The following is a 21,688-nucleotide window of genomic DNA, read 5'->3' as shown; positions in this document are numbered from 1 at the left end:
ACCTCCCGTGGACCGCAATTGGTTTTGTAACCCCTGGGCGGAGATCAAGTTCTGGGGTTTTAAGAGCGCGAGGAACGAGGCATTGCGCAACTGATCAACCTTCTAGATAGAGCTCTTTCGATATCCGGAAACGTGTGTGTGTGTGTGCGCGCGCGCGCAGAAGGGGGGGGGGAGTTGCTACTCGTTTTGACCATTGCGTCCGCGGCGCATGTGGCCAACCACTGGCCTGCGTTCTGAATGTTGGAGATGCTGGGTTAACAGGGAGGCGTCAGCTATTTGCCTTTTCAGGCTTTGATGGGCCTTGAAGAGCTCTTCAAATCTGGTAATCGACTGGAATCCTCCAAGGAGTCTGAACTGTAGGCGATCCTGAAGTTGCTTGAAAACTGTCGGGCAGAGTGACCCAAATGCACCTAATGCACAGGATATTTTTTGCCCCGATGCTAGTTCTCAAGCCGCCGACGCGCTCGGTTGACGAGGTCTTCAGTGCACAACCGAAAGAATCGAATCGTGGAGAGGACTCGGATATGCCTGCGTGTCCACTATCCAAGCTGACAGGGCAGTTGCCGGGACTCGTGGCCCTCAATGTACGAGGTGAGCATACTGACAACTACTCGTCGTCGATCCGCAGGGTATCGTGTCAGTACCGCCTGGAAGCTATCCCAGGAGAGAATACACATCTCGACGTGAGTCACGCTCGTACAGTGGCCTCGCGCTGATAATTTGTTAGCAGAGCCAGATCCCCGAAGGCTTGGCCTCTTGATATCAAAACCTCGTATCCTCCTTCTGCAGTTGGGCGTTCGGTGGTGCTATAGTACTGCCGTTGAACAGGATCAAGCTCATACGCGGACTGGAGGTGTCCGTCATTAACAACCGCTATGGGTAATAACGGTAACACTGAGGATCTCCGCCGACTCCGAATGCTAGTAGTGCTAGCTTTACTAGTAGCCATCGGCGGTATTATCGAGGTTGTAACCCTTTCGAATTGATCGCTACCCGATGTAAGTTCACAGTAGCCACGATTTATCATGTAGAACTCAACATCCACGTCCCCTTGGCGCATAATAATATCATTGGGCAGGTAAACGCGTACGTCGAGGCACTGCATCAGCTGCTTCTGGAAGCTTGGGGTGCAGTCCCTCCAGAAAGGAATATGCATCACGACTTCCATATACTTCAGTAGCACGACTTCAAGACCAAGGGTGTGCGAGAGCTTCTTGGAAAACTGGACGATCTCTCAATACACGCGTACTCGTGCCACAGATGCTCGTAGTACTCGTGAATACGCTCTCGCAGCGGGAGAGGCAGCTGCAGCTTGGCGGTCATGGCGTAAACCTCCTCCATTTTGCGTTGGTACGCAGACGAGTTACCAGGATCGCGACGTGGCCGAACATGATGGCGAACACGAGCGAGCCGATGAACACTAACAAGGACGCAAAGAGGTTTTGAGCTGCAGTGTTCGTACCGATTGCATCACCTTGGAGCAACAGTAAGGCAGTGTAAAAACTTGCAGAACACTGTTTCCGCCACGAACCGGTAGCTTCGTCGTACTCGTCAGCCTCCTCTAACGGGGCCGTCCACATACACGCCGTGTAGTGAGCGATGCAGACAACCATAGTCACCGTTGCAGCAATGCGGAGAAGATGCGAGTACCTCGAGTAGAACAGCCAGGCCCACAGATCGTAGCCACCCCCAGGTTGGTGAAGATGCTCGGACGAAGTCTTCTGCACAAACCGGATGATGTATACGAGGCGTTCTGCACTCAGGAGATCGAGTAAGAAATGCATCCAGTCTTCAATAATTTCGCCGAGGTGCACATGCACAAGAAGCGGGATCACAAGTAAAGCGTCGGGGACGAAGCGAGTTTTCAGGTAGTGGAGGGCGATATCTTGATGTGACTTTGCAATGGAGCCGTCTTTCCTCACGTAGCTGATGTGGAGCGAAGCCAGTGCGTCTAGACCCAGCAGAAACCCGACGATGCCATTCACGTAGTCGAAATGCTGGCTCGGGAATGCGAATTCAAGTGGGAAGAACAACACGTAGGTAGCTGCGACTAATAAAGTCACCAAGTAGCGCACCTGAGAGAACGCCGAATATGGCGAGATTGGTGTGGCGAGACTGGTGTAGATTGCCCAAGATGCAGTTTCTACCTGCTCAATCCATGAGCTGCTGGTGGCGTTCACCGAGGTAAAATATCGTAGTGAAGTCAACTTTGATTGGTTTCTGGAATCAGTTTGGTCGAAACCACCGCCTGTGTTGACGTCCTGTGTTGGCCGCGGGCTCGAGCTGACCGATGATCTTTTGTGGTTTGAGACGCGATCTGAAAGAGGTGGGGTGTGCAACGCTGTCCGGTGGATCTGGCGAATCTGGAAGCGTGCCACCAAATCTTCCTGCGGTGCGTAGTTCATCGCGCCATTCGCCTCAGAAAGGGGAAATACCACGTCAGTAATTAATCGCTTCGAGCGCTGCCGACCTCCTTGCGAAATGCTTCTCAATCGGGGAAGGGGGGTCCTGCTCTCAGTGTCTTGCGTAAGAGGCGCCGAGGAAGGAGAAGAGATGAGTCGTCGCCAGAATCTTGGCCTTGATCCGCGAGGGCGACAGTAGTCTCCAGTGGGGTCATGCTTTCAACCTGTGTGTAGGTGGGTGAATCCATTGTAACGGGCTAACTGCAGCCCGTTACGTGCTTACACAAGCAGAGGAAGTAGTAGGCAAATTGAACTCTGGTATTAAGTGCCGAGACGGTCTCGGCACTCGAGACCGTCCCAGCCATTAAACCTATAGTGGGCTCTGATTGGCCACCGCGCACACGCGGTGGCGCCTGTGTGACAGTGGCCTGTCACACCACCCCCTACTCAAGATTGAAACATACACATATCTAAACTCTAGAAAGGAACTGCAGAGCTTCGCGAGGCGGACGTGACGCTACTTGGCAGGCGCGGGCCGACAGCGCGCGCGAAGTGAGTGAAGCAGCGCAGCAGTGTCTCGGACGTTATCAAGGGCTGGCTGTTGCGCGACCGCAGCAGCAGCGTGGGCTTCAACGGAGCGATCTTGGTGCAGCTGGTCCGGCGCTGGCGTGGCATGAAGCGAGTTCGTCGCGGTGGTACGCACCATGACTCCACCGTGGGTCAGGTCGCCGCGAATCCTGGAACACCGAAGGTCGTCCGTCGTCTGAAGTCAGGCATCGCCGCTGGGCTGTCTGCTCTTGCGAGGCACTCATTGAGTTAGGCACGGCTCGCCGCCGCGCCCTCTGCAAGCGACGTCTCGTACGCCGCCACGCAGTCGGGGGCATCTGCGAGTAGGACCTCGCTTGGCTCCCAGCTGTCGTCCATCGGGCCAAGCCATCGAACCAGATACCGGCGGTGCGAAGGTATCTCTCCATCGCGGCGACGAGTGCCGCGATCCGTGCGTGCGCGCTGCGGTGCATCTCGGTGGTCGTCGTGGTTGAGAATGGCTTCAACAATGTGACGCTGGTTCCCAGCAGCGTCCACTAGGGTAGCAGGACCGTCGCGCTGGAATGCAGATGCGCGAACCTCGGGCTGACGCTGCGATGGCGCAGCGTCATGATCGACTTGGGCATGGTCATCGGCGCCGCCGGGAATGGCAGCGGGATGGTATCGTCGCAGTCGGCCAACCTAGAACGTAGGGTGCAGCCGGAGTGCCGTAGGGAGCTGCAGCGTGTAGGCGTCGCCGAGTACCTTCGTCACTTTAAAAGGTCCAATAAATCGGGGCGCGAGCTTGTTCGCGTCACCAAACTTGGCGACATGCCCGTCGTAGAGAGCAGCACCCGATCGCCCACGGCGAACGTCTCCAGATGTCGTCGCCCTCGTCGATCAGCATATTCCTTTTGCCGGTCCACCGCCGCCGCGATGGTGTCGCGTACATAACGCACAACCGACTCACGTTTCTGCAGGAAGTCGCGGACAGCCGCAGTGTCTTGGGGCTGCGGCGCTGGGAGCGGATCGAAGTTGGCAGGAACTGGCGCGGCAGGTGTCGCCGCCTCTTGCGCGTCTTGATACTCGACGGCCCGACGTGGCATCGGGTCAATCAGCGTGCGCGAAGTCCAAGCTGCGATGTCCGAAGGTGCCGCCCTCCTAGCGGAACGTGTGCGCGAAGCTCGTTCGGGGTTAGCGTGTGGTCTCTCGTGTGCCGCCCGCGTGGCGGCACGTGTGCGCACTCCGACTGCTGGAGCGTTAGAGCCTCGACGAGTGGTGACGCCATGTAACAACGCGGAGACAGCGTCGGGGACGGGGCCACGACGATCAGCTTGGCCTGGGTCGGGGTCTACAGCAACGTCTTCATCCGGAACGAGTGACGCGGGATCGCCCGCGTCTTCAGCAGCGCGACCAGCCGGAGCCTCAGAGCGCTCCACACCAACGAGCGCTGGAACGCGAGGATGGCGACCGAAGTTGACGAAGAACGGGGACAGCCCGGTCGATGCGTGGACAGCGTTGTTGAGGGCGAATTCGACCAGGGGCAGGAAGGTGCACCACGACTTGAACGACGTAGCGAAGCTGCGTAGTATGTCTTCAACATCACGGTTGGCGCGCTCAGTTTGGCCGTCTGTCTCCGGATGCGACGCGGTGGACATGCACAACCGCGTCCCCAGCAACTGGAAAAGCTCTCGCCAGAAAGCAGACGTAAAGCGAGGGTCGCGATCCGATACGATGGAGGACGGAAGCCCGTGGTGGCGGTACACCACGTCCACGAAGATCGCGGCGGTTTGCTTCGCCGTGATGCTGGCAGCAACAGGAGCAAGATGAAGCATCTTGCTGAGCCGATCAACGAAGCCAAGCACGCCAGTGCGCCCTTGAGTGTCTCGGGGCAGCCCGAAGACGAAGTCCATGCTGACAGACGCCCATGCGTCTGTGGCGACTGGGAGAGGTCGAAGCGGAGCCTGCTTGGACGGATTCGGCTTCACGCGTTGGCACGCTTCGCAGGAGCGTACCCATTTCCGGACCCACATGTACATATGCGGCCAGTAGAAGTCTCTGGACAGCGACGCGAACGTCTTCTCGCGTCCAAGGTGGCCGCCGCTCGGCGTGGCATGGAACTCGTGGATCAGCCGAGCTCGGAGATCGTCGCCCAGAGGAACGACGATGCGCGGGGGTCTTCGCGGTCGACGCGGTACGTGAGCAACTCGCCGTCCAGCGAGTAGCGGTCGGCGCGGGAGCGGCTGCGTGGAGACAGCTTGCGCTTCGCCACGGTACCAGGGTCTCGCAGGAACTGGATCAGCTCCAAGCAGCTCCTTGTACGCGTCCACGATCAAGTCACGGAGCGGACCGGTCGCTGCAACCTCAATAGCAGCGACGTCTTCGGCAGTGCATACGGCGCACTCGTCGTCGTCCTCGTCACCAACTGCGTGGCGACCTGACTGCACGTAGTCAGGCCGACGCGATAACGCGTCGGCAAGGATGTTGGTCTTGCCCGGCTTGTAGTGCACGACGAAGTTGTACTCGGAGAACAGGGACAACCAGCGCGTCATACGCTGGGACAAGTGGGGGCTCCTCGTCGCTGTCCTCAACGACGCGTGATCGGTGTAGATCGCGAAGGTCTGCTCGCCGGGGAGATACACGCGGAACTTGATGAGGGCGTAGCGCATGGCCAGCAGCTCCTTATCATGGACCGGAAAATTCCGTTCCGCCGGCTTCAGCTGACGCGACTGGTAGCTGACGACCCGCTCGCGTCCTTCGTCATCGAACTGCATCAAGGCGCATCCGATCGCGAAATCGCTCGCGTCGCGCACGACATGGATGGGCTTCGAGTGGTCTGGAAGCATGAGCACGGGCGCGGTGGACAAGCTCGACTTCACCGCGTCGAAGGCAGCTTGGTGCTCGGGACGCCACGACCACGTGGCGTCTGCCTTGAGTAGTTGAGATAGCGGGCGGATCGTCGAAGCGAAGTTCTTCGAGTAATGGTGAAGATACGGGGCGAGCCCCAGCCACTGCCGGAGCTGCTTCTGGTCCTGCGGCGTCGGCCACGCGCAGATGGCCTCGATCTTCTCGGGGTCGGCGCGGACACCGTCCTTGCTGACGTAGCTCCCGAGTACAGGGATCTCGGGAGCGCAGAAGATGCACTTCTTCAAGTTGGTGTTCAGCTTGTTCTTCTTCATCACCTCGAACACCTTGCGCAGGTGTTGTAGGTGGACCTCAACGTCCGTCATGCCGTCCTCGGCACGATTGTGAATGAAGATGTCGTCGAAGTAGCTGGGCGCGAAGTCTCGGTACGGCCGAAGCAAGTTGTACACCATCCGGTTGAAGGTGGCGGGGGCGTTCTTGAGCCCCTGCGGCATCACGAGCCATTCCCACAACATCCCGCTGGGCGTGCTGACCGCTGTCAGCGGCACATCGTCTTCGTGCATCAAGATCTGATAGAAGCTATCCATCAGATCAATGGCACTGTACTTCGTGCTGCCAGACATGGTGTCCAACACCATGTCCTTCCTCGGGAACGGCGTTTGCGCCGGTATGGTGGCCTCGTTGAGCTTGTTGAAGGCGTGGGCGATTCTCCAGTCGCCGGTTGCTTTCTTCACGCAGAACGTCGGACTGGAGTGCGGCGAGAGACTCTCGCGATCGTGGCCGGCTTGCCGGCGACTCTCGAAGAAGGCGTCAATAGCTTCGACTTGGTCGCGAGGAAGCGGCCACTGCCGCGTCACGCAGTACTTCGCACCGGGCACGAGGTCAATCTCGTGCCGAACACCGCGGTCGGGTGGAAGAACGGCTGGAACCTTGTCCGGGAAAATCTCCATGAATTCGCGCACGAGCGGAGCGACTGGGTTGCCGGCCGCTTCGAGCGCCGGCAACGACTGAGCTGCGTAGCGGGCTTGACGGGCGTTCTTCGGCTCGGCTCCTTTTGGGCGCGTCCTGGCGTCGGAAGCTGGGTCCGTCGCACTGGTTGCGACGGCCGTAATTGACTCGGCGTCTTCGGCGACGATCATGCACACCTGCTCGATCTCGCCCTTCTTCAGGTCACGGAGAAAGTGTTTCCACGAGAGCCCAGGCAACCGAGTGATCTCGGCGGCGTTGCACGGTGGACGTGCGACTTCGACGTCGCGTACACGCGGAGCCGCCTCCGCGTCGTCCCCCACCAGGACTGAGATCACTTCAGCCTCATCCTCAACCGAGTCCGCCGATGGCGTACGAGGACGGCGCGGATTGCGACGTCCGCGACATCGAACCGGACGTGGAGTGTCGTTCGAAGCTGCCGATGAGAGCCCATGCTCGATCCCGGCCGCTGAACTGGGGCGCCGGGACACAACGTCGGCGCCTGGACGCAGGTCATTGGACACGACCGCGTCGACTTCATCAGGGAGCTCCCGCTCGACCACACGCGGGAACCCATGCTCGACCGCGCGTGGGAGACCACGCTCAACCACATCTTCTTCTTCAGGAAGCTCCCGCTCGACCACTCGCGGGAACCCATGCTCGACCGCGTGTGGGAGGCCACGCTCAACCACATCTTCTCGCTCTTCAACGTTGGAGAGCCGCTGCTAGTCCTGACGTGGCTCGACCACGTCATTGTCTGCTTCCGAGAACCGCTGCTCATAGGGACGTGGGAATCCATGCTCGACCACGTCAGACACGTCCTGAGGCTCCTGCTCAGGACCGGCGCGGGTTGCGAGTTCGCACACCGCACACGAAGGGCCATCGCTCGCTTTGTGCGCAGCATGGGTCATGGAGTCAGGGTCCATGACGGCAACATGCGGCCACTGGTTAGGCGTTCCGCACAGGAACGCCAATACTGCATTCACATCAATGTCTCGAGGGCGGACTGTGCCAGTCAGCCAGTTGATCTCAGGCTGGTGGCGGGCGAGCCACGGGATGCCGAAGACACAGTCGAACGACCCGCTCAGCTCGATCACCAAGAACTCCTCGGAACTGCGGAACCCGTCGAACTCGTACGCAAAGGTCGTCGAGCGCCGGCGTCCGCCGCGGCTTCCCATCAGCGTACTTCACGATCATGTCGCCCGGCCTGTCGCGAATGTTCATGTCCGCCGGTAACACCGACAAGCTCTCGGCGCGAACGAAGTTGTTCGTGTCGCCCGAGTCCAGCAGCGCGCGAAGAGGGCGCGTCGCGCCGTCCACGTGGAGGCGGAGCACAATCAGCCTCGTGCCACTGCCGGAGGTGGTGGCAAAGAGTTGTGCATGAAGCACGGGAGGGCTAGGAGGAGGTTCTGCCACCAGAGAACCATCGCTCCTTCCACGTCCAGTAGGGAGCCCCGCACCTACTGGTTGTCGCCGTTTTTTGGAGCGGCGACATCGTTCGCGGCCGTGACGTTCGCCTGCATCGGCGCCGGAGCGCGGCAAATAGCCGCGCGATGTCCAGGTTTCCCACAGCGGTAGCAGCGCATCGGGCGGGGACTGCGCGTTGACGAGACCGTTGGCGGCCTTGCTGATGACGTCGGCACCCGACGTCCACCGAACCGTTAAATCGCATCCACCTCCATCGGCTCCGGATCGGGCACTGGAGCCCGAGAGACATCAAAAGCCTGCGACGCCGTCACACTGTAGTCTTCACGGAGCGCAACAGCGAAGGCCTCTTCGAGTGTCGGTGGGGTCTTCCGGGTCAGGTAGAAGCGCTGGTAGCCAGCGCTCATGCCGGAGATGAAGACGTGGACTTGGGTCGCCATGTCTACGGGATGCGTCGTGATGCACGACACAAGGTGTCGTGCGCGCTGGATGTACTCAAGCATGGACATGCGTCCTTGCTTCAACGCCAGGAAGGCGGAGCGCTGAACGCTTTCATCTTGGGGCGGCTCGAACGCGAGTCGCAAGTCCGCCTTCATCGATGCCATGGTCGGGAAGCAGGAAGCGTCGGCCACGAGCTTGCCGAGCGCCCACTCCTTCGCCTTCCCCGCCAGCTTGGACAGGAGAAAGCGCGTGCGCGCGAGCTCGGTAGACGGCTGCCGAGCTTCGATCGCGATGTCCACCTCGCAGAACCAGCGGTTCAAGTGAAGGCGGCCCTCGCCTTCACCGCTGTACGTGGAGGCATCGAGCTTCACGATGTCGGACTTGTTCTTGGTCTGCGTGGGAGTCGACACTCGCTGACGGAGGTCAGCGAGTTCACGCGCTGGGCGGCCAGGCGTTGTTGCTCCTCGGTTCCCGCCGTCAGCAGTGTCTTGATCACAGCGTCACCAGACACCACTGCGAGGCGGTGTAGCGCCACCCACTCGGTCGCCGACAGGTGAGGAAAGCTGGCGTGCTCCAGTGAAGTGGCAGTCGTCGGGGGCGCGTCAGGCATCGACGTGTCGTTCATGTTCATCACGATCTTGGGCGTTGGACGGATTAGCGAAGTGCTACCAGGTGTAACGGGGTAACTGCAGCCCGTTACGTGCTTACACAAGCAGAGGAAGTAGTAGGCAAATTGAACTCTGGAATTAAGTGCCGAGACGGTCTCGGCACTCGAGACCGTCCCAGCCATTAAACCTATAGTAGGCTCTGATTGGCCACCGCGCACACGCGGTGGCGCCTGTGTGACAGTGGCCTGTCACATCCATTGTTGGGGTTCTTCCGGGGTGGGTAATGGTGAAGCTCGGCTAATTGAATAATGCCCAGTTGGACTTGCACTTAACACACCTCTTGGCGACTATTTTCTACCACGATCAGGCTTTCTTCCTAAGAAAGCACGTCCTGCTCCTCCTTGCCTTTGGTCGGTATTTTTTTCATCTTACGGCACTGTAAATTTAAACGGATAAGTGCTTGGAGAGCACCGTCTTACACACGACCAGTGCTGACTTCAGTTTGGTGTCTCCCACGGCAGACCAAACTTAGAGACCGAGTTGGTGTGTATTTGAGGTTCTGTTTCTTGTGAGCCCTATGCGCTCAACCTACGACAAAGATGACCACAGCGGCGAGATCCATCGCATCCGTCGAACAGCCCTCGTTTCTGTTGGTGTGAAGCCACTCAACCATTTCAAGATGTCCTCGAGCTGCGGCCAGATCCATCGCGTCTGAGGTGCATCCTTCTGTACCATTAACGTGAAGCCACTTCACCACGTCCAGATGTCCATTCATCGGAGCCCCATTCATGGCCTCTTCGGTGCACCCTTCTCGTCGGTGATGATGAAGCCGTGACACCACTTCCAAGTGGCCGTTGAGGGCTGCTCTGTCCATCGCGTCTTTTGAACTGCCTTCTAGGCGATTTGTATCCAGCCACTCCAAAAATGTTAGGTTGCCGATTTCTGCAGCCTGATCCATAACACTCCATGAGGGACAAATCCACAGTAAGCCGATCTTTGTACTTCTCCTCAGCTGGCTCTCTCAATACCTTTTCGCCCCGTATTTTGATCGGCTTTTCTGGTGGACGTAGCCATGACGTCGTCGACAAACCTGCGTTGTGAATAAATTTCAGCATGCCCAATTGCCCGTTCCATGCCGCTTCGATCAGTACTTAAGTACAGAGTACGATGGAAGTTAGTCGCAAGGACGAATTCGACTGCAACTTAACAGACTCCCCGCTGCCTTGCGCACTGCATTCAGCAACGCGCCCTTGTAGTTCTGGACCCTCCCGTGATCAAAAAGGTATTGCATCACAGCAATGTTCTCATCTTCGCTAGAAATCGTTAAGAGTTGGTCCATGAGCTCCAGTCCCCATCTCGATTGTAGAGGGCACTATACGATCCATGCTCTGTCTGGAAGTCCACCATCCACATGACAAGCGGCGGCATATCACCGCACGTGCAGGCCTGTTTCGCCATGTCTACCCATTCAGCTGCCCACTCGTCACGTGAATCTCGAGGACCATCGTGCAGGCCTATGATCCGAGCCGCGAGATCCAAGCGACTCGTGCGAGCCAACTCGTCCAGCAACCAGGTGTTCAACGCCTTCCGATGGGTCATACCCACAACGCCTGAGCACTTCTTCTCGTGTGAAGTCCGTAACAAAATCTGAAATTTCGTGTCCCCTCGGCACGAACCTTTTGGTGAGTTCAATCTTAGAGCGACTTCGATTGAGCTTGTGATTTGTTCGCTGCCAGGACTGCCACGGTAGCCAGAGATATACAAGTAGTACGATTCACGGTCATATAGCCACACGGCAACATCATCGTATCCGTTTGATATCACCAACTTCACCACTTTATCGCTCCAAAACCCCATATTGGGCGTCTTCTTCTCATAACCATATTTCGAGTCGCCTTCGGCTTCTTCCACCACCCTGCGTCTCTTGAAGGACACCTGTTAGGTAATCTCTGCTTTCCCAGGAACTCCAACACATATAGATGTCCTTTGGCTGCAGCGGCTTCAACGACAGATTGACGCGCTGTGCAGACCGAGAAGTGGGAGAACAGCCACTCCACCACCTGTATGTGTCCTCGGCTAGCGGCTTCATAGAGCGATTTCTCACATTGCCACCGATAGTAGAAGGGCTTCAACTGCAGCAAATTGGTCAAGGTCCACGTGCCCACCCTGCTGCGACGGAGACGCAACTCAGGTCCCAGATCCAGTCCAATAGCTCGATAGAAAGGTCGCTGCAAGCCCAACTAAGGGTCAAGTTCTTGAGCGATGGATGGTCTGAGATAGCTGGAGACGAGTTCTTCCAGCTCGGCGTAGTCAGCGCCAGCATTACGCAGAACGGCGTGTTCTTTCGAACTGAGACCCGTGTACCAAAACCCAAATCTGCGACGTCGGCGAAAGTCAACCGTCGTCTGACCTTTGAAATGCGTTCACACATCCTGCGAGCACCAACAAGGAGAAGGATCGGCGTCCTGCGCATAACAGCAAGTTGCTGTCAGCAACTGCACTTCGTACAACGCATCACACAACCCAACACCAATTAGGAAAACTCGTCTCTCGCTGTCGCTCGTGAGAGTGTCGATATATTATGGAAAGCCTTGCTCCAACCAACCCAACCGTCCGCCGCACCCTTAACGTTACTCCGTCTTGACGCCCTTCTGGCACACGTAGATGTAGTGCGCGGCGTTGGCGTCGGCCTCCGAGACCTGCACGGCGCTCACCGTGGGCTTAGGCACCGTGTGCACCGTGACCTTCCACTGCAGCTCCTTGTTCTCGAGGTAGCTGAGCCGGTTGTCGGGCACGCCGTACGACACGATGAAGTAGACGCCGTTCGGCTTGAGCACGCGGTGGATCTCCTGGCACATCTTGGCCACGTTGGCGGTCGAGCCCTCGCCGCAGAGCACCGAGTCCATCGTGCCCTTGTCCACCACGGCGTCGTACGTCTCGTCGGCGAAGTCGAGCGAGCACATGTTCATCTTCTGCCACTGCAGCTGCTCCACGCGGTCCTCGTACTTGGCGGCCATCTGCTTGACCACGATCTCGGACACGTCCACGTTCATGAGCTTCTGGTAGCCGTCGTTCACCATCTCCTCCGACAGGCGCGAGTTGCCGGCGCCCGCCATGAGGATGGCGTCCGTCTTCTTGACATACTGGTTCAGCAGCTCCTTGAGCCCGCCGTAGCGCTGGTACCAGTCGAACTGCTCCGAGTCTCTGTCGAAAAAAAGTGTCGAAAATAGGCCAAAACAAAGTGTCGAAAACGTGAGGCAACGCACGGTGACAAAAATGGCCGTATCTTGCAAGATCGGGCGCGGACGGAGGCGCCAGTGGCGTGGGTGGAGGGAGGAGAGAGAGAGGAAGGAGACGTACTTGGTGTAGCGCTCGTCCCAGTAGCTCGCCTTGCCGTACTGCGCCATGTCCGGAGCTCGCTGCCTTGCCGCTGCTTGGGGTCGGTCTGCGCTGCTGACTGCGGAATATATTGTGTGAGGGCGCCGGGCCGAAACCAACGTACTTAAGACGGTCGAACTTAGTCGATATAGCAAGGCTATCCGACCAGTATAGCAAAATACAAAATCAAAGTTAATTTTTAAGCCATCGTTGAACGAATGTGGGTTTGTGATGGTCCGTTAGATAGTTGCCTCCAGATGGTCGCGACCACTTCAACAAGAATGATGTTCAAAAGGCAACTTGCTTGTTTTCAGTTGCCAAAACAACCACGCAAGCTTCCAGAACAAGGGATATTTTATTTTGATAGGGTTCGTCACTGTATTGAGCATGCCTGGCTGGTGGCGTGGTTCTCCTGGTCATGGGCGCTGCTGCTTGGCCGCGGGGACATTGCGGACTCAGTCTCCGTTGGCCGGAAGTTGGCCTGGAAGACGGCGCACACGGGGCGGTGGTCGGACGTGCGGAAGTCCGTCTGGCTGCGGTAGCTCAGCAGCTCCACGTCGTGCAGCTTGTCGTTGGACAGGAACAGCACGCGGTCGGTCCAGGACGGGATGCGCTGCTTGGCGGACGAGTCGTACGTGTCGCTACGCTTGTCGAACTTGTACGTGGGGCGGAAGTGCAGCTGGCCCTCGCGGAAGTGCGCGAACACGTTGCCCGCCTTCATCTCGCGCTGCAGCTGGTCGTTAGCCAGCAGAACTTCGTGCTGGTTGCGCAGCAGCAACGTGTCTACCATGCGTCTCGTGCCGTTGATGCGGTAGTTGAGGTCTCCGTACCAGAACACGCGGTCGAAGCGCTCGCTGACGGTGCGCTTACCCCCGGGTCCTGCACCAACGGTTGGTATTGAGAACCGGTTGGCAGAGGTTCGACCGAGCCCGTTCAAGCCTGGTTTGCCCGGTGTAGGAGCCACCGCTGTCGAGCTCGTAGGGGAAGCCAGCGCTCCAGTTGGTGAGAGCTTGAGCTCGTGGTTGATCCGGTGGAAGTTGCCGTTCCGCTTGGCCACGTTGCGTTGGTGCGCTTCGAAATGGCTGTTGATGAAGGCGAAGCTGGTCACCCCCACTGTGAAGCTGATGCCCACGCCTCCCTTGTTGCCCAACTGGTTCCCGAGACCAGTGGCTACGGCGTCCGATTGAATGTTGCCGAGCAGTGGCAAGAGGCTGGAGTGCACGAAGACGATGTTGTGAATGGCAGTAAGCGCGTGCGATGCCACGAGGATATAGTCATCGCCCAAAGTGCTTCTTAACTGGTCCTCCCACGACTTTTTCGACGTGAAAACGACGCTCTTTGCGATGGAGTTCACGCACTCTTCGCTGCCCACGGCGATAATGTGGTACTTGTTGAGCCGAATCCAGAGGCGTAAGTCGTCAGTGGGTTTCTTCGCGTGCATATTCCAGGTGCCACAAAATACTCGAAGTCTGCCTCGCGAGAGAAACTCAGTGTACGTCACGGTGTCCTCGGGCGTTCCGGATGGTTGATTTAGCTCTTGCCAGTCATCCAGAAGCTCCAAGTCAATCTCTTCCGGCCACTCCCCAACCTCGTCTGGGTCATCATAAACCCCCATCGCCACACGTTCAGGTGAACTCGGAGGAGAGTTGCTGTTGCGGAGCTGGGATCGCCTCCGCCGTCTTCGTCGTCTCTCCGAGTCTGAGATTGGCATCTTCTTCCGTACCAGTACACCACGAGCTCTTGTCTGAATCTTGACAACGGCCTCCTGTTGCAGCTCGTGAAGAGCTTCCTCCTTCAGCTCTTCATCCAGTTCTATTTGTCGCTGATGTGCCTCAGCGCGCCCACGAACACCACGGATTCGAGCTTGGATTCTTGTCGCCATAAACTGGTGAAGCTCGCCATAATGCCGATCACCTTCGCTGCGTGGCGGCAATAGCGTGGACGATGGCCCCCTACTAATGTGAGAATGGCTGCGGGACGACTGCCCTGTGTGGCGCCGCCTTTTACGTCGTTGTCTTTGTGAAGATCGAGCTGTTCGACTCGTATGTCTTGCGCGTTGAGAGCTTCGGCTCCTTTTGTCTGATTCAGACGCTGATGAGCTTGGACTTGAAGTTGAGCTCGATGAACACGAGCAAGAAGAGCACGAAGACGCGGAACCAGACTGTGAAGAACACGAACAGGATGAAGAAAAACAGGAGGACGATTCAGAACAACTTGGGCTGGGAGGACGTGGTGGCGGAGTTCCTGGTGCTTTCAGTGGTAATGTCAAAAGAGGCACAATGGGCTCGGGTCTTGGAGATGAAGGAGTTTTTTCATGGGGAGAATCAGGAATTCGTACAATATCAACGCCCAAAGCCTCGACAGTAGGCCCAACAAGCTCCGTCTCTAAGGCTCCGTCGTCACAAGTCGCCGGGACTTCAGTCGCTGTTTCTTCTGGCGACGATGGAGCAACAACCACTTCTTCCGCGAAGACCCGAGGAGATTGTCGAAACATCGTCTTGCACTTCTTGAATTTCTTTTTCAGAGCTTTCTGGATTGTAGCAGCCGCAGCGTTTGCGTTCTTGGCTAGCGGAGAACCTTTTGTGACTTTTGGCATAGTCTCAGTTGTAGTGGGCGGGCAAGCATCAGCTAGAATATCGTAGCCGTAACTCAACGGGGGCAAAGGAGCGTCGTCTTTAGCAGCTCGCGGGGAACTCGAGTTTACGGGGTCTTTCTCAGACACAAAGGTGACCGCATCGTGATTCATAGCTGCAGCTTCCTCATCCTTGCGTTCAACCTCCAAACACGCCAAAGATTGGGTCGAAGTGGAAGTATCGACCAGCACGTTGGGTGGGTCCACCGCGGGGAAATCTTCGTCCATCATCGACAGCATTTCGCGTTCCTGCTTCTTCTCATCCTGGCGCTGCTGTTTCTCAGCAGCCCGCTGCTGTGCATGAGCACGTCGCTCGGTTTTCTTCTTCCGCAGCAGTTCCTTTTGCCGTTGCGCCTTGGCAGCTTCGAGTGATGGCGCTGAAGCAGTCGACTTCAGCTGCGTCGAGGAGAAGGATCCACCCAACAAATCGCGGGAGCTGTCGATGTGAGGCTCATCTTCCTGCTTATGCGCTGGTGGCAACGAGTCAACCTCGATCCCGACACGATTGCGGGGCATGAGAGAAGAAGAAGAAGAAGAGGTCTCGGAGAAGAATTACTCTTCGACACCGAGTAACGAAGCGACCGTGGCAGTTATCGCTGCTAGACGATCGCAACGCTTCACTTCGAGACCTAAATAGAATGGCTGAGATGAAGACAACAAGGTGCACAAAAAATTTAGGTATTCAAGTTCCAAGTACTACGCGGGGCGCTACATCATTAGAAATATGCAAGCAAGCAGCGCAAAGACAACAAACCGGTCCTCGGTTGCTCCAGTTATCCCTTCAGCGTGATAATCGCCACGTTGATGAACGGTGCCAGGAAGTAGATGACCACCATGAACAGGATGCAGCAGAAGCAGCACGTGAGCCGGTGGCAGATGGCAGGGCCGAGCAAGTCGTTGAGCACCTTGAACGGGTTGAGCGAGAACGAAAGGCGCCCAGCAGGGGGAGGCAGGTACGGCGAATTGTTCGGCGACGACCGACCCATGCCCACCGGATTCTTCTTCGCATTCTCGGCAGGAACCAACTCCAGCGAGATGCACACCTCGCCCATGCGCTCCTTCTCGTTGGTCTTGTGGTCATGCCTTAGCAACTGCAGCCACTTCGAATCGGCCGGATCGTCGTCATCCCAGAGGCCGGTAGCCTCTCTGATCTTCTTCACCGCAGCATCATCATCAGAAGTGGCCTTCTTTTTCTTTTTTCGAGTTTCATCGTCATCTTCGTAGCACTGGACATTCGTCTTGAGCTTGTACGCTTGACGGAAGAAGGCTCCAAGATCCACCGTGGCCACACCAATTGCGTCGTTCGCGGACAGAACGTCCTTGTCCCAGCCCTGGACGTGAAAATACGGCATTTTGGTGTTGATTTGCTTGTGCCCCAAGGTGATAGGGAACTTCATGCGCCAATTGAACGATCCCTTGCCCTTCTTCGCACGCCAATGGATATCCGTTTCTTGGTAATCCGAACCTTCCATCCAGCAGCGGAAGAACAAATCGTTCATGTCTTCCATTGTGTCGAACGAAGGCACGTTGCGCGCCTTCCAGACCACAACACGAAGTTCCATATCGACCGGAGAAGGCAGCGAGATGTCGATTGGCGGGTAGTCGTGGGCTTGAGCAGGGCTCAGAATGTCAATCCACAGCTTGATTGTGCCCATAGGAGCTCGAGACGTCGGGATGTTGAGGGTTCGTGTTTCAAGAGGCTTCAAACGCAGCCGACTGGAAGTTTCGTACATTTTGCCCATCGACTGCCAGCGCTTGTCAAACAGTCGATCCTCGAGATCAATCGTTGTTTTGCCGATCAGATCGTCACCTCCGATGAGATCGTGATCCATTGCCTCAATCGTCAGCAAGCCGGCACCCGGAAGCTTCGTGTTGATCAAGAACATCTTGTAGAAGTCCGGGTCGGTTGTATCTTCGATGTAATTTTTGCGGTCGCTGATCTTCTTGTCACCGAGCTTCAAGCGCAGGTAAGGGTCTGACTTTCCAGGACGGCCGTTCAAACCAATATCCATTGGCGCGAAGCCAACTCCATCCAGGACGTATATACGAACTTCATACGGAAGTGTTTGGAGCAGTGTATCGAAGTCGAGCAGCGGTTTTTCGTCTTCGCGTTCGAGAACACGGATCATACCCTTGAAATACCCAGCCATCTTGTAGATTCCAACGTCATCTCCAACACCGCGCGACTTCTTTGCGAATGGATTGATTGCTGCGAGGAGAGACGACTTTTTCTTCTTCTGACCAATGTGCAATCCGTACTTTTCGAAGGGCGTCGTTTTCAGCTCGGATTCCAAGTCGCCATCAAGCAACTCGCGGTGCTTGAGGTATTTCTTCGAATCGGGGTCGTCATCTTCACCTGCAATAGTTGAGCGGCGAGACGATCCTTCCTCAAAGTTTCCATTAGGGTCGAAGTCCACACCCATGCTCTTCAGTGCGCCAAACACACCTGCTCCGTTATCGACCGACTCGGCCGATGGCAGGTCAGGCTTAGCTACTCTTCCCAGAAGGGGTGCGTCATCGTTCCACTCATCAGCTGACTCGAGTTCGATTTCGGCGAATGTATCAGTCTGGGGTGGGCGGTAATGTTTCGACCACGGGATCTTTGAGCTCATTTCAATGGAAGCTGATCCGATGATAGGTGTCTGGAATCCACCGAGACGCGTGTCCTTCACGATAATGTTCAGTCGAGGCGCGAAATGGGCATTTTCAGGCAGCTCGACCTCCTTCACGATGCGTTGCAGGAAGTTTGGGTTGCTTCCCGATGGTCGCTTAGACTTCTCAGTGATCATCTCCTGGGCTGCGTGATCCTTGCCGCCGAGCACAAACTCGATAAAAGGCAACTGAATTGGCAGGAACTGGTACGGCTCCATGTTCCGAAGACCGAGTACTGTGATCTCCAGAAAAGCCTTGCGGTTTCTCGGCAAAATCGGAATCGCACGCGGAACCTTTTCGTCGGGAAACTGCTTGCGAATCAGCTCCAAGGACGCAAGAATTTCGCCCTCGCAATCTCCCGGCTCCTGGAACATGATCGGATGCCACTTCGGGTCAGGCAGTGCTGAAAGGTGACCGCTTGATAGCTGCTCCGATGTTCGAATGTGTGCTTCCGCCAGGTTGAGCGCAGCTAAGCCAACGAAGTCGTTGGTGTCAAAGTCATCGAAATCCATGACACGCAGCATCACCTGGGGTGCGTACTTGAGCGCCGGTAGATTCACGTCGAAATAAATCGTTTCGTACCACAATGGATCTCTCGTCTTTCTTTTTTTCGAGGTCATTTTCTCCTTTTCTCCCATGCATCGGATGACAAGGAACGGATCCAACAAGCCGTTCGAATCAGCAGGTGGAAGGCGACGGCCCTGGTAAATGTGAACGCGGAGCTGGTATGGAATGCGTTTGTTTACAGCATCCAGGTCGGAGCGATCCCAGGCTGTCTGCATCGCCATTTCTTCAGTTCCGAAGCCCATGCGAACCAACACGTTACCTGGGAAAGTTTCGTCCTCCAGGGCATCAATTGCTTGGTCTTCCTTCATTAGAAGCCATTCCACCTCTGTGTTGAACCCACCGCGATCCTCCAGAAGTTCTTTTGCAGTAAAACGGCGGAAGCACACGGCCTTGCGCGTATCTCCTTCTCCCCTGCAAAGATACAGGAAAATATCGGGCACTTGAGATAGATCTTCAGGAAGAAGCATCTTTTCGCTCTCTTCCATGTTGTTCCACTCCACCACACCATTCACATTACGAGCACGAGACGAAGCGATCTCATTTAGACCACACGACATCACCAACTGCATCTTCGCCTTCTGGCCAGGACGCTTAGAGCTCAAGAAGGACGGTACCTGGCTTCCCCACACAAAGTGGGCTCGCATGCGGTAAATGCGCTCGCGGGGGTACAAGTCGCGAGGAATGCGCTTGGTGTTGCGCTTCTGGTTCGTTTCATCAAACTCATTGTCCTCGTTCTTCAAAATGCGGAAGCTGATGAGGAGACGTCCACGGTATGTGCTGGCGATATCTGGGTATGTGTTCATCTGCTTCTTCATCGAATCACCTATGCCAACCGACTTCAAACGCAAGGGGGCGCCGTAAATGTTGGCCCAGAACGGTGAAACTTTACCACCCATGGCCTTGACGAGCTTTAAACTCTGATAGACGTAGCCCACCAACTCGTCCGATCCCACCTGATCCCAATCATAGACAGCTAGCTGGATCGAGTCAGCCATTGACGGCTCCCGGATAACGAGCATCAACTCCTCGTTGAAGCTAGGGCAGAGCTCGTCACGTCTTCCCTTCTTGGTGCGCACACGGGTCCGAATTTCATCACCGCCGGCAATGGATCCCTTAATGTATGCATCCAGACCACCTCTGCCTACCACGGCAACATCCATGGGCGGCAAGTGCTCCGCTACGTGAATGGTTGCCCCCAAGAAGTGAACCTGCTGAGTAACGCTAGGCGGCATGATAACGTTGTTCATGTCCGTACTTGCTCCTTCACCAAACGGCGAAGGGGGAGGGACAAGCTTGTCGCCTGGTCCAATAATCGAAATGGAGGCTCGCAGGTATCCTTGGATGCCTTGGTTCGTAGTGTTCGTAATGTCAGTCAGACCGATCCAGACGTTTGCCAGCTGGTGGTTCGCCTGCGAGTAAATGTACGACACATCGAACTGAGCTCCGCCGATGAGTTCTGCCCTCTGTAGTGTGTTGGCATCCATAACGCTCAGACGGACGTATCCCATCTCGACTTCAGCCTTGTCCAGGTTACGGAATGGGAAGATGAGCAGGTCATCCCAGAAACAGCTGAGCACTTGCTTCTTCACCGCAGTCTGCTGCTTCTCTCCAAACACTTCAACATACACCACAGGGTCCGACGTGCCAGTCGAGTCTTTCGGTACCAGGTCGCGCGCTTCAATGACGTGCACCTGGACATTGTAGTCGCCGGATTTGATTTCGAAGCTGCTGAGCTCCGACAAGATGGCTGCCTGCTTCTCAGCTTTCTCCTCCCTCTCCTTCTTCAGTTCCTCCTCAGATTTCTTCTTGACTTCTCCATCATCAATCTCCACTCCTTCATCGTCGTCCGAGTCGTAGTCCTTATCGGGCACGCCGAAATTGGGCAAAAATGTCGACTTCTTCTTCTTAGCCGCAATGTCTCGAGCCTCCGGGTCGTACGTCCACAGCAGCGTCAGTAACAGAGTACCGCGCTCGACTTTATCCTTCTTTCCCCTCTTGCCGCCCAGCTCCACCGCCACGTTCTTCTCCGCATTCGGCTCCAGATCTTTCAGCGACACGTCCGCCTTGCCCATGAAGTCATTAATGGTAATGTCGTAGTCCTCCACTAAAATGGACAAGCTGCTCTTCAGATCGGGGGCGAAGAAGCCAAACTTCTCGTTCCACTGGGGGCGCAGCGTCTTCTCCTTCTTGGTGGACTCGTGCTTCTGTCCATTAAAGGTAAAGAACACAATAGGATCACTAGTGGTGCCGTTATTGTCCATGCCCAGCAGATCCTTGCCTGACTTCAACGTCACGTAGAGCAGGTTGGGCGGCTCGCTGCTCGCGACGGGCGGCGGCTTCTGCTCCAGCCCCGTGACGAGCACGCCCGAGCCTCGGCCCAGGTTGGACTCGACGGGCGCGAGCTTCTCGAGCACCACGTGCAGCTCGCCCTGCGAGTCCTTCTTCATCTTGTCGTGCTTGGTGAGCTGGAACCAGTTGTCCAGCGGCTCGCGCAGCGTCAGCAGCAGCGCCACGGGGATGTCCACGACACCCAGCACGTCGTCGCTGTAGAAGGCGCCGTCCGAGTCGGACAGCAGCAGCCGCAGCGTCGTGGCCACGCGCAGGTCCAGGCGGTCCCCGACGATGAACGTCTCGTTCCACTGCGGGGCCAGCGTCTTCTTGACCACCTTCGTCTTGAAGCTGCCGCCCGCGGCCAGCGCCTGGCCCTTGGAGTCCAGCAGCGTCATGGTCACATACGGGTCGCTCGTGCCCCCGGCGTCGGCCGCCAGGATGCCGCGCGCCTCCACGATGTTCACGCGCACGCCGCCCGTCGACGCCATGGCTCAAGCAAGCAAGCAAGCAGGGGAGGAGGAGCCCACGACGCGACGCAGAATGCGGAATGCGGAGGGCCCGTCTAGCGGCCGGGATATATGAGTTTTTACTGTGGCTAGTGCAACCGACCGTGGTTCAAGGCGTATATTGAGATTTGTAAAGGCGAGGAGTGATGGTCGTTTTGCGTTTGTATGTGGACTAGGGGATACAATCGGTAGCGCGAGACAGTGGGCGCGAAAGTGGATATTCAGATTCGACTAGCCAATCAGCGCGCGGAAAAGACCAGACCGGCTACTGTGAAAGTGTACCCAACGGTTGAATGGGTCGAATGGGTGCACCTGGTGCACTGCACCAGCAAGACCAACGAATGGCGCCATCTGAACTTAATGCATACCGCAGTCTCATCGGCCCCTACC

General features: G+C 56.8%; 5 protein-coding genes across 5 annotated transcripts; all 5 read right to left on the bottom strand.

Moving 5' to 3' along the window:
• Positions 1-688: 688 nt before the first annotated feature.
• On the bottom strand, positions 689-2,405 carry PHYSODRAFT_301159 (hypothetical protein; the record flags this gene model as incomplete). Its single annotated transcript, XM_009529307.1, has 2 exons — positions 689-1,222; positions 1,368-2,405. The coding sequence occupies 2 exons, from the start codon at positions 2,403-2,405 to the stop codon at positions 689-691; spliced, it is 1,572 nt and encodes a 523-aa protein (XP_009527602.1).
• Positions 2,406-11,772: 9,367 nt separating this feature from the next.
• On the bottom strand, positions 11,773-12,639 carry PHYSODRAFT_559298 (hypothetical protein; the record flags this gene model as incomplete). The annotated part of the gene is made up of 2 exons (XM_009529306.1): positions 11,773-12,436; positions 12,593-12,639. The coding sequence occupies 2 exons, from the start codon at positions 12,637-12,639 to the stop codon at positions 11,863-11,865; spliced, it is 621 nt and encodes a 206-aa protein (XP_009527601.1). The 3' UTR covers positions 11,773-11,862.
• Positions 12,640-12,983: 344 nt separating this feature from the next.
• On the bottom strand, positions 12,984-14,051 carry PHYSODRAFT_501116 (hypothetical protein; the record flags this gene model as incomplete). The annotated part of the gene is made up of 1 exon (XM_009529305.1): positions 12,984-14,051. The coding sequence occupies one exon, from the start codon at positions 14,049-14,051 to the stop codon at positions 12,984-12,986; it is 1,068 nt and encodes a 355-aa protein (XP_009527600.1).
• A 643-nt stretch (positions 14,052-14,694) lies between these two features.
• Positions 14,695-15,758, bottom strand: PHYSODRAFT_332309 (hypothetical protein; the record flags this gene model as incomplete). The annotated part of the gene is made up of 2 exons (XM_009529304.1): positions 14,695-14,771; positions 14,840-15,758. 2 exons carry the CDS (start codon positions 15,756-15,758, stop codon positions 14,695-14,697), a joined length of 996 nt encoding a protein of 331 aa, XP_009527599.1.
• Positions 15,759-15,910: 152 nt separating this feature from the next.
• Positions 15,911-21,280, bottom strand: PHYSODRAFT_559294 (hypothetical protein; the record flags this gene model as incomplete). Its single annotated transcript, XM_009529303.1, has 2 exons — positions 15,911-18,759; positions 18,802-21,280. The coding sequence occupies 2 exons, from the start codon at positions 21,278-21,280 to the stop codon at positions 16,016-16,018; spliced, it is 5,223 nt and encodes a 1,740-aa protein (XP_009527598.1). The 3' UTR covers positions 15,911-16,015.
• Positions 21,281-21,688: the final 408 nt, after the last annotated feature.

The sequence above is a fragment of the Phytophthora sojae genome (assembly GCF_000149755.1).
Source record: "Phytophthora sojae unplaced genomic scaffold PHYSOscaffold_4, whole genome shotgun sequence".
Lineage (NCBI taxonomy): Eukaryota > Oomycota > Peronosporomycetes > Peronosporales > Peronosporaceae > Phytophthora > Phytophthora sojae.
The sequence above is the reverse complement of the archived record's forward strand: the minus strand, read 5'-3'. Positions and strand labels throughout refer to the sequence as shown.